General features: G+C 46.7%; 1 protein-coding gene across 6 annotated transcripts in view; it reads left to right on the top strand.

Moving 5' to 3' along the window:
* Positions 1-290: 290 nt before the first annotated feature.
* PRDM15 (PR/SET domain 15) overlaps positions 291-11,513 on the top strand; it is a 50,313-nt gene continuing 39,090 nt past the window's right edge. For 3 of the 6 annotated variants that reach the window (XM_080612462.1, XM_080612463.1, XM_080612464.1), the window contains exons 1-4: positions 291-487; positions 5,768-5,812; positions 8,307-8,400; positions 10,871-11,024. In XM_080612462.1, coding sequence (XP_080468588.1) covers positions 364-487; positions 5,768-5,812; positions 8,307-8,400; positions 10,871-11,024 — 417 coding nt within the window. In that variant the 5' untranslated portion in view covers positions 291-363. Of the gene's footprint in view, positions 488-5,767; positions 5,813-8,306; positions 8,401-10,870; positions 11,025-11,513 lie in introns of those variants that run through there. The other 3 variants (XM_080612461.1, XM_080612460.1, XM_080612465.1) reach the window with 3 other exon arrangements.

Raw genomic sequence — 11,513 nt, 5'->3', positions numbered from 1 at the left:
TTGTTGAGGGCTGGGCTGAGGGTCAATCAGCTGACAGCCTGCCGTGTGCATGATGTGGTGTCCCTGTGGGCCCTTCTCGCTTGTAGACAGACTCCTTCAGGAGCTGCTTCCTCCCGGGAGGCGAAGAGCAAATCCCAGGTTGTGCAACCCAGCCTCTAAGCCAAGTCCAAAGGCAGCCACTCCTCTCCAACGCAGCGTAGGCCCTGCCGAGGGCGGTGCGGGGGAGGGGGGGCGGCCACCCCCCGCACAGGTGCGGGACCGGCCGGGGGGACCCCTGCGGCCCGGGGATGATGGTCAGGCCATCGGCTGCCCTGGCGAGCAGGGAGCGGCACCGGGAGAGGGTCAGCGTCAGGGGTGTCACCCATGGGACTACACTTCCCGTCGTGCTTTGCGGCCGGCAGCGCCGGCTTCCGGTGGCGCGCAGTTTCCGGAGCGGATCGGAACCCGGAGTCCGGATCCGATCCGGGTCTGGCCATTCCCCAGGCAGGTAACGCCGGTTCCCCGCGCTCCCGCCCGCCGCCTCCCCGCCACCCTTCCCCGGCCCACGCGCGGGACTCTCCACGCGGGATCACCGCCCCGTGCTCGGCCTGCGCCACCCGGGCCACCGCGTCTCCTCTCGCCGCCCCGCCGCTCCTCAGGGCGTGCGGGGCCGGGGCGAGGGCGGCGGCGAGAGTTCCCGGTGTGGCAGCGGCTACGACCCCGCCGCCTCCTCCTCCGTCGCCTCCTCCATGCCGCCTGTTCTTTGTTACAGCGGCCGCGCCGCGGCGCGCGGAGGGAGGGCAGTAGGAGGGGGGCGAGGCGGGTCCGAGGCAAAACCCGGCGGAGCCGCTCCCGGATCCCCGGCCGGGCCCCGCCGCCCGACGGGCTCCTGGCGGCTGAGACGCCGCTCACCCCCGGCCGTGCCCGCTGTCGGTGCGGGGCCGCGCCGCGGCCTCACTCTCGCCGCACACACACACATTCACACACATTCACACACACCCACCCCGCGACGACGGGAGGCTCCAGCCCCGCTGCCGGGCACCGGCGGCGGCCGGGGGACGAGCAGCCGGGGCTGTGTGGGGCGGGGGAAACGGGGGGGTGTCCCCGCAGGCGGGGCTCGGCCGATAAAGTCATTGGGCTGGGGAGGGTGTGGGTCCTGTGAGGGAAGCGGGTCGTGTGGGGCTTGTGCCGCCAGTAGCGGCGTGTCCCCTTCGGCTGCGGGAGCGGGGAGCGCCCAGGTGCGAGGGCGAAATCCAAAGGGAAGAGGGTGGGAGGAGGAGGAGGCAGGTCTAGGAACCGGTCATGGGAACCGGCCATTACCGGCGGCTGACCCGGTGACTGGCGGCTCTGCCCTTGCCTGCCCTGGATCTGTAGGTTCACGCTTTCTGGAATCACAGAATGGTCTGGGTTGGAAAGGACCTTAAATATCATCTGGTTCCAGCCCCCCTGCCATGTGGAAGAACGCCTTGCACTAGACCAAGCTAAAAGCCCCGTCCAATCTAGTCTTGAAAGGGATGGGGCAGCCACAGCTTTTCTGGGCAACCTGTTCCAGTGCCTCTCCACCCTCATTATGAAGAATTTCTTCCTTACATCTGATCTAAATCTACCCGTTTTTCAGTTTAAAGCCATTCCCCCTTGTCTTGTCACTACGTGCCCTTGTAAAAGTCCCCCTACAGCTTTCACGTAGGCCCCCTTCAGGTACTGGAAGAGGTGAGGTGTGTTCGTTGCAAGACAAAAGGAAGAAAGCCCCAGCCTGCAGTGCTTGCTGCGCACAGACTTTCTGCCATACACTTGTTTTCTACTCGTGTTCCTTAAACTTTGCATGTACTCTATGCACCATAGGCGGAGTGACCATGGTCACTGTAAATGATGGAAAGGGAAGGTGGGTAACCTCACTACCCACTTTGTGCTCCCCCCAACTGGTACATAAAGTGTCCTACTCTCCCTTCTCAACAGTAGCTGATAGGATGGTTGTACTTCTTTAGAAATGCAGTGCCTTGCTGTAGTTTACTAGATATTCTGCCAGGTAGTTTCTGATTACTTTGAGCAGAAGTATGAACAAAGTAGACTACATCATGAAGAAAACAATCTGTATTTTTAAATGCATTCTGCTTGCACAAATATATTTGCAGTACCCATCTGCCTCTGTTTTCAAGTTACTTATTCCCACTAGTTGAAGCCCATTCTGGAACTTTAGTGGAAAACTGAAGCAAGAAGAAAGGGAACTTTAATTTGACTTTGTTGGTAATTAAATACAGATTTTTAGGGTTTGGGTTTATTTTTAATTTTCTCTTACCTGTTCTTTTAAAATCTACTGGCAAGATCAGAATTGCACAACCTGCCACTGCAGCCTCATTTCTTTCTTCAGCAGTTTAGAAGGGAAAGTATGCTGTTACACCAGGTCTGATTTATATGGATAGCTTACAGCTTGAGTGGTTCCCTGCTGCTGCACATCATGCTCTGTAAACAGATACCTGTGATGCTGCATCCCCTCAGTGTCTTCATTTGGGTTCCCTCGAGTTTCAGAAGCGTCCAGAGGCCCGTGTTGCAGCTGGAGTTTGCTTAGCTCTGTGTATTACTCTCAGGCACAAAGTCACTCAATTAATTATACTCGTTATAAACCAGAAAGTTCTGGTTTTCTGCCATCAGAATTGGGCCTTGTACCCGTGGTCTAACTTCTGTGTAGCTTTTCACCTGGTTAGTCACTGCTTAATGATCGTTTTCTGTTTTATATAAAAAAATCTGTAATTCCCAGAGGCTTTTATTATCTCTGCAAGGCAAGAACATGATCATGTGCAGCGGGATGAGTGACTTAATGGAATATTTTTCTGATAGTAATGCTTAAAAAGAGAAAAAAAACCAGACATGGCCCACAGCAGCAGCAGATGAAGGTGAAAAACTTTGAGTCTGTCTTCAGTGCCATCGTGTGAGCTTGCATGGCACTTCATGACTCTCTTTACCAGCTGGGGTGGGTGGCATAATATCATCTATTTCAAAAACTCTTGGGAAATACAGTTGAGATTTGCAAGGAGTTTTGGATCCTATGGGTTAGCAGTATACGAGTGAGTATGTGTCTGCAAAGCAGAACTGTTGAACTCATTTTGGGGCAGCTCTTCTTTTCTTACACACGCAGCAGTTTATAGCAAGTTGCAGATACTAACTCAAGGTTAGTAGCTGTCTTTGCACCTGCATGTTGAGGTGGGAGTTTGTTACCCGTTCCTGTTTATTTCAGAGGGAAATTTTATTTCCTGTTTATTTCACAGGGAATTATTTCAGCAAGTTGTTGTGCTGAGCACAGGAAAGACAGATAACAAATCAGAAATGTTGCAGTGTGGAAAATGAAAGTACGTGCTGTGTTAGTGAGAATCGTGCTAATGCAGATAGTGAGAGGTAGTGTGCTGAACTGCGCCGAGTGTGTTTGAGGTACTTTTATGCTTTCTCCCCATCACCTTGAACAACATTTCTGGTACTATAATTTCCTCGTCCCTTTGCTATTCTCATCTATGGTCCCTTAGAACAAGACTGACATGGCTGCTTCTGTAATGCTGCGGATCATCAGTCTGCAGTTCATGAAGAATGCAACACAGGGAAGCCCTAGAAGGTGAATGCCTTTGATGAGCAGGTCACACAGCAGCATTGCTTTTCTTGATGACCATGTCCCCTGTGTATCTGAACCACTGACCAAGAAAAGTATTTGTTAATTCAGCTGTATTTAGGATTAAAGTCTTGTCAGGATACAAGCTATCTAAAAATAACTGGGTGTGCACCTCTTGAAATAGTGCAGAGCGTCTGCAAAACATCTTGGTTAAAAAGCAAAGCAAACCATTTTTGCCATCAGCCTACAATGCAGTTTCTGTGGCTTGCTTTGCACCATTATATTCTACGATTGTGTAAACACCTGTTGCATTGCTTACAGTGCTTTCAGGTAAAAAGCTTTGAGAAATTCCCTGAGTTGCTGCTCATGCTCAACATTGGGATTTTGTATACAAGTTTAAGTGTTTTATCATAAGAGTAGCCAAGAAAGGCCTAGCTTGTGCCACAGATGGGCAGCGCTTGCCCCTTACTGGGGCTGTTCACATGAGGTGGAGTTGGGGAGGTCAGTGCTTTGGACAGGCCAGGATGCCCAGACTCAGTAACTAAAATCCTCCTTAGGCTGTTGCCCAGATAATTAAGCAGCAGGATACCTCCTGCTGTGACCAAGAGCCACAGTGACCAGATGTTCTTTTGTATTCCCATCAGTTGACATGCTGGCTTTCCACTCAGTACCCCTCCATGTGGCAGTGGACTGTCCTTTGCTAATTGAGAGTAACCTATAGATTTATGAAGGATTCTTTTTGCTGCTTCTGGAGGAGGTTTGAGGGGGAGTGGATCATGGGTGCAGCCAGCAGCTAAATACCAGACATTGCTGCCCGGTGTGCACAGACGCCATCATAGCATTAGCAGCAGGCCTGGCACAACCATGGAGTTCTTCCTGAAACAGTGAAAGGGGTTTTGTGGGACAGGTACTTCACTTGTGCTGAGAAGTCAGTAGATCCGGTATCTGTGCAGTAGTTGCCTCTCCAGACTCCAGCCTGAGGCATGTTTCCAGGCCTCAGCCACACAGAGCGTATGAAGCATCAGTGTTCAAGAGTTAACTCGTAATGGGAAGTCCTGCTCCTGCGCTGATCCTGAGTAACAGCTGTGGTCATACACATCTCTGGCTTGACTTTTGTAGTTGTAGTAGCAAATGCATTATATTTTTTCAAACAGGGCTCTGCTAGCTTGGTATGTCTTTGCTTACTTTTCCTCTCTTGTTCTCCCTTTCACAGGTTCAGTCTCTTATTCCTTCCTGTTCTCTTCTTGACCAATGTGTTTGCCCTTTCTGCAGCCTCATTCTCTCTTAGAATTGGGTCATGATGTTCAAGTTGCTTTGCTTCTCACTGGGCCATTGAGAAAATTGCTTATTTGAAGAGGAGAACCTTTTCATGGTTAGAAAAGGGAAAACAATCTTCTAGGTCTTGCTTGTGTCATGATCCTAGCCATACATAATCAGACTATTTGCCAACCATTTAGATTGTCTAGACATCGTTGAGGAGACAGTTTTTAATACATACTGCCAAAACTGATTTATAAAAGTGAGTATAGGTTACCCTTATTTTACGGGTCAAAGCAAATTGGTGAGTTACCATTTCATGGAAGATCAGTTACAGAGATGAGATTAGTTTTCCCAGGTTTTCTGATGTTTGTTACTACAGTATACCTTTGCCTTTGGAACAAATCATGATCACATCTGCAGTTTTTAGGTTCTTGAGATTATTGTGTTTATTTAATAACTAATCCACCCTTCAGAGGTAATTTTTTAAGCTGCTGTTCAATAGAATGCTTCGCTGAACCAGACAGGCTTTGTTTCTGCAATGGTTGTTGCTGGCCTGGATTAGTCCTCTGGCTCTGCTTGTTCCGATGCTCCACAGGAGCTTCTAGCAGGGGGCACACAGGAATGTCTGAAGGTTGGCAAGAGGAGGGATGAGGAATGGCGTGTGACAGCATTGCCTCAGAGAGAAATGCCTGTGAACCTACAGACACTTAGGCTTCTTGGTGGTGAATTCAGCAACACATGTAATGATACAGCAGCCACTGAGGGATTTCTAGCAACGTTAATTTCTTTGACTTTCTGTTGATACTCCTGCAGGGACAGTAATGTGTTTGGGTATAGCTCTGGGTCAGTCAACATCATTACACCATAAAGGGGTTCTATACTATGGAAAGTAGAAGTCATTCAGAACTAACCTCATCTTTTGTATTTTGGCAGGTTTAAAAATGGCTGGAGATGGCAGTGATGAGACTATGTTTATCTGTAAGTATTAGAAGAGAAAATGATCTAACTCTGATGATGTGACTTATCTACTCAGAATGTTTGAAATGAAAGACTAAAACAGACTAAGTTTTTATTTAGAAAAGTATTTATGTAAAGGAAGTTTAAACAGTTTATGGGGTAAGAAAAGGTTGCTCATTTTAAGCATGAACATTCTCTTGTTTGGGTTTGGTTGGGTTTTTTTGCAACCAGATAAAGAGACATCTGAATGTGAGTTAGCAGAGCAGCTTTTTCATGGTCAAAGTGAGACTGAAGGCCTAAAACTAGCCTAAGCCCTTCATTTATACAGCCAGCTTTAGCAGCCAGGGGTGTCTGGGGGGGAACTTTGACCTCTAGGCTGAGTTAAAGATCTGCACTTCCACAGATGGAGGACGCAGGCTCATTCTTTCTGGACAGTTAGCGTCATTGAATACGTATTTTATAGACAAAAGAGAGTTTTGGAGTTTTTTAATAGAAGTGTGTGTATATACTTCCCTCAAGGTGTTTCACCATTTAACCCATGCTTAGTTTTGTATTCCTCCTGTGGCTTAATCTCTTGAAAGTGTCACATATGGTGAGTGTAAAAGCCTTGGGGAACATCTGCTGTAAGGCATCCCTTAGATTTTGAGAGACACGCTACACAATGTATCAGTATCAAATCCCCCCTGCTTTTGTCATTCATCTGCAAAGGAGTGAGAGAAATATGTAGCTGATTCCCACATGTAGTTTTGGACAATACTGTCTGCCCCTTGTTGAACCTGTGCAGTGGCTGGTTCTTTGCAGAGGTGAGGGATGCAGTTGAAAGATGAGGGGAATGATGAAGTGCTTCGTTTCCTCTGGCAGCAAAGCCAAAAGAACCTGTTGCTCCAGCTACTCCTTCCTGTCCCCGTTGGTTATGACAACCCTTTGTAGATGATAATCCAGTTCTTTTCAGTAGTCTGGTTTGCACATTCCTCTGTGGCTGCTTCACCCTCTCTGGTTTTGGAAATTTATATTTGTCCCAGATAATTTCTGTAATAGTAAGCACAGTGTGAGCTGCAGGCACAGCTAAGGGTGGTGGTATGGTAAACAGTGCAGGATGGCTGTAGGCTTAGTTGTGATGCCAGTGCTAAGTGGACAGCACTTTCCCACAGATCCTTTTCTCTGGTACAGCTGTCTGGTGCTGTACAGCAAACTGGATTGGGAAATTCATTCATCTGAAAAATAAACTGATGGGAAGAGCTTGATGATCCTTTCCTTTGTTCACCAGAAGGGAGGAAACAGCAGTTAGGGCAGCTAGGCTGGGGGGTTGCATGAGCTGGTACTACCACCATTTGTCAAATGTATGTGGATTTTCACTGCTAAGCTGTTTTTGTTGCCAGAAGAAGGAACAGTGTGGAGCTCTGCATTGTAGTTTGGGATCCTTTTTCCACATCTAAGAAGAAATTTTTTTTGTTAGTTCACTGGGACTGATACTGGGAGAGAGAGGTTTCCAGTTAGGAGTAAAGAGTAGCTTTACCAGAAGGGGCATACCCTGGAATGACATGGCATTTTTCTTGTTCTCTTTCCAAAGTGTAACCACCCTCTACTTCGCATCCTTACTGGGGTTACCTGACTTGCCCTTGTGAGCGTGAAGCTCAGGTGTAAATCGCATTGTAGGAATATAACCCCTGTGCGATGATCTCTTCTTAAGCCGCATTAGCAGTTAACTAGGCAGGGCAGTCTGACAGCTATTTTTTACGGTGAAGCAATGTATATGCATTTGAAATCCTGTTCAGTCAGCTTATTTTAGAAAGCCACAAATTATCCTGATCTGAAAATTGTTTTTTAGGAGCCATTCAGTTCTGGGTAATTTACAGCCACATAAACTAGAAGTTAATTTAGGTAAGCTAACAGTGAATTAAGAAGTGGCCAGAGTGTACTGTGCAGCAAGCTGACTTGTTTGGAAAGGCACCAGAAGGTATCTTGGAGGTATCTCTCCCTGCACTGTGAGTGAGGAGCCTGAGTGGGCCAGGCATAGCTCTAGGTAGAGCTGTGCTCCCACAGCATGTTCATGCCCTGCTGAGACCCTGTGACAGTTCTGCTACTGGTGCTGGGTTTGTGCCTCCTGTCACTAAAAAGACCACCCTACCCAAGCTCTTTTTAAAAGCTTGGGTGCTGGGAAGGTTTTCTTTAGCTGCCGATGTTACAGCACTTTATCTGAAGAATTGTGTCATCTTTAAGCAGAATAGTTACTGTGGATGTAAAGCAATTATTTTCCTTTGAGAGAGATTTTTAACAATTGTCTTCTGATTGTACTGATGATCATGGTGTGTGTTATCTCACCTACACAAGTGCCAGCTGTCAACTTGATGTTCAATTATACATGTTCTTTTAAGCAATATAAATAAACATCTGCCTCTGTATGTATGTATTTTGCCCAGTGCTAGATTTTGTATTTGGCTCTTGAAAGGAGAAGGCAGCTGTCTAACGGATTGTTTTCCATCAACCTTTCTGTATTCTGTCTGCTTCCTTGCAGGGTGCGAGGACTGTGGGCAGTACCATGATTCAGAGTGTCCTGAACTTGGCCCAGTGGTGACAGTCAAAGACTCCTTTGTATTGAGCAGGGCAAGGTAAGGAACATTTGTGTTAGTTCTGACTAACCCAACACCCATATTAGTTCTTTGATGCATATTTGCTATTTAATGAGTGTCACGCTGAGAGCTGAAAAGTGAAGTCCCAATCTATGGAAAGCATATGGCCTTGATTAAATAGAAAAATTGATGCATACCCTTAAGTGCTTTACTGAATCTAAGCCAAAAAATAATTTGCTGCTCATCAGGACTTGGCTTCTTTGCTGAGGTTTCTGGCAAAAAGTCAGATACTGCCAGATGGGGTGATGACTTCTGTCTTGGTTGAGTACCTGCAACTGTTTCCCCTCCTCATATGTACCTCATTAGATTCAGAGAAGTGTGTGAGGATTTCTCATGTGTATGAATGGTTGTGTCCTCCTGCTTGGTATAACCTCTGTAGTTCCTTCACTGAGAGGCAAAACAAGTTGTTCTCTTTATTATGAGACTTTACGGATTATTAGGGGTAATGCTTCTGTAAGAAAATGTGTGATAGCATGGCAGAAACATTCATGCTTGCCAAAAGAAACAAATAGGCTAAATCTAATTGGGAGAAAACAACAAGTAGTGATTTTTATAGTGAAAGGCAATCAGGAATGTCAAACTTCATATTAATGTGTAAAATGTAAGGCTAAGGGAGAGAAACAACTATTGTGAAGATGCAGGACAAGTCAAAAAAGGAGAGTTCAGATGGCTTCTTGTATTATATAATGTGCTTAGGGCTTCTGTATTTTTTTTGAGAAATCATGGACTGAAAATGTGGACAGCAAGTCTGACACATGCTGGCTGTGTAGGTCATACTGTGTAATCCCAGTAACAAACACTGAATGTGTTGGGTCTGCCATGTGGATGCCCTGACCCATCTCTGCCTGGGCAGGATACTCTTGGTGTCCCACAATGTACATTGGCTGCATAGCTGGTTTTCTGGGCCTTGCCAGAAAAGGAAGCTCCTTGCAGCTGTTACCAGGTCCTGCCTTCCTATGCCTGGAAACTTGCCATGGATGATCTCCTGCATCAAGTGTTAATGAGGACTGCTGTCTTAACAGCCCTGATGCTATTGTCTCTTCTGCTCTTGCCATGAGCTCCTGGGAAAAGCCTGATTCCTCCATCCCAATTACATCCCTGTAGGTATGCACAGATGGCTTTTTGGGCCGCCACAGCCACCTCTTCCCCAGACTGATCAAGCTCTGCTTCCCCAGCCTGTCCTCACTGCTCTAGCCTTTGACCATGCTGGTGGTCCTCCTGTGAGCTCAGTCCAGTTTGTCCATGTCTTTCCATTTCATGAGCCTGAAATGGGAGGTAGTAGGTAGGATCTAGCAAGTGCAGAGCAGAGGGGGATGATCATTCACTTCAGTCTATTGGCTGCTCCAGTTCATACCATCCAGAATGCTTGTGGTCCCCTTTGCTGCTGGGACGTGCTATGGCCTTGTGTCCAGCTTGCTATTCACCACCTCCCACCCAGTGTCTTTCTCTCTGGTGATGGTACTGGCTGGGGTTCTTCCTTCCCACATGCAGGGCTTTGCATTTGTCCTTGGAATTTCATGTGGTTCCTGTCAATGTATCTGTCTATCCAGGCTACCCAGGTCCCTCTGGATAGCAGTCTTGCCATCTGACTATGTCCCCCAGTCAGTGTGATCTGCAGACTGGACAGGCGTGCACTCTATTGTCCGTTCTAGGTTGTTGATAATGATGTTAAACAATGCAGAAGTCCCAGCACAGATCTCTGTGGTACCCCACTTATGGTCTCCAGGTAAAGAACATGACCGTCTAAGCCTGACAACCCAGCAGCTTCTTTACTCTAGTAGTTGTGTGCCCATCCAGTTCATAACATCTGAACTTGGACAGAGAGATAGCATTGGAAGCCTTACTGAAAGGCATCCACTGCTTTTCCCTCATCTGCAAACCTGGTCATTTTATCCTGGAGGGCAAACAGTCTGTCAGGCTGAGTTGCCCTTAATCAATCCATGGTGACTGTTTCTCATGTCACCTTCTCGTGTGCCTCTAAATCCCTCCCAAAAGGTCTTGTTCCATGATTTTCCCAGGAACAGAAGTGAGGCTAACCAACCTGCAGTTTCTTGTATCCTCCTTTTGGGCTCTTTTGAAGATGTGTGGAACATTTTTCTTCAGTCATCAGGGGCCTTCCCTGATGCCCATGATCTTTCCAAAACAATTGAGAATAGTCTCAGTATGGTATTGGACTGCTCTGTCAGCACCCACAGGTGCAATCTGTCAGGTCTCTGGGCTTACATGGGTTGAACTCTCATTTAATCACCTACGTGGCCCTCCTCAACTGTTGGTGGTTGTTCTCTTCTGTTTATTTATAAATCCTCATAGAAGTTAGGGTATGTTGATCAAAAAACTTGTCTGTCTCTGAAGATGGGAGAAATACATGTTGACTTCTTTCCATGAGTTTCTGCACTGTTGTCGCATGTGTAACTTTTTTTTCCCTCTCAATTCTCTCTTCAATTTTTAGATCATCTCTGCCTTCTAATTTGGAGATAAGACAACTGGAAGATGGGACTGAAGGAGTTTTCGCTCTGACTCAGCTGGTGAAACGTACCCAGTTTGGCCCATTTGAATCCAAGAGAGTTGCCAAGCTGGAAAAAGAATCAGTTTTTCCCCTGAAGGTAAGACAGGGCACATGAAAAGCAATAGCAAGGAGTCAGTTTTACCCATGATGGATTTATGCTATCTCACACTATGGGAAAAAGATGTGTAGGGGGATCATTTGGGACATCTTTTAAGCATGCCCTGTTATGGACTAGCTAAACAACCATTATCTGAGCAGCATACAGAAGAATCAAACTATAGCCTCATTCTGTATATTCCATGTGAACATCGTTACAGGAGACAGGGCTGGGATACAGTTCGCAAAACTGCTTGTCTTTCACCTTCTGCATGTGACAATACAAGAGGGACAATGATTATGGCAGCTCATTTCAGTTTTAATGAGTTTCTTCAGTTTGATTGTATGTGATGAGTGACGTGCACACTAGGTTTATGGAATGTGCAGAATAAATATTTGTTTCTGTCTTACATTTGTTTTACTCTTTTCTTGACAAGTTTTGGTAGGAATATTGCTACAGTAAAAGTTAAATTCAGTTTTAGTTTTCAGT

The sequence above is a fragment of the Psittacula echo genome (genome assembly GCF_963264785.1).
Source record: "Psittacula echo genome assembly, chromosome: 3".
NCBI lineage: Eukaryota > Metazoa > Chordata > Aves > Psittaciformes > Psittacidae > Psittacula > Psittacula echo.
The sequence above is the reverse complement of the archived record's forward strand: the minus strand, read 5'-3'. Positions and strand labels throughout refer to the sequence as shown.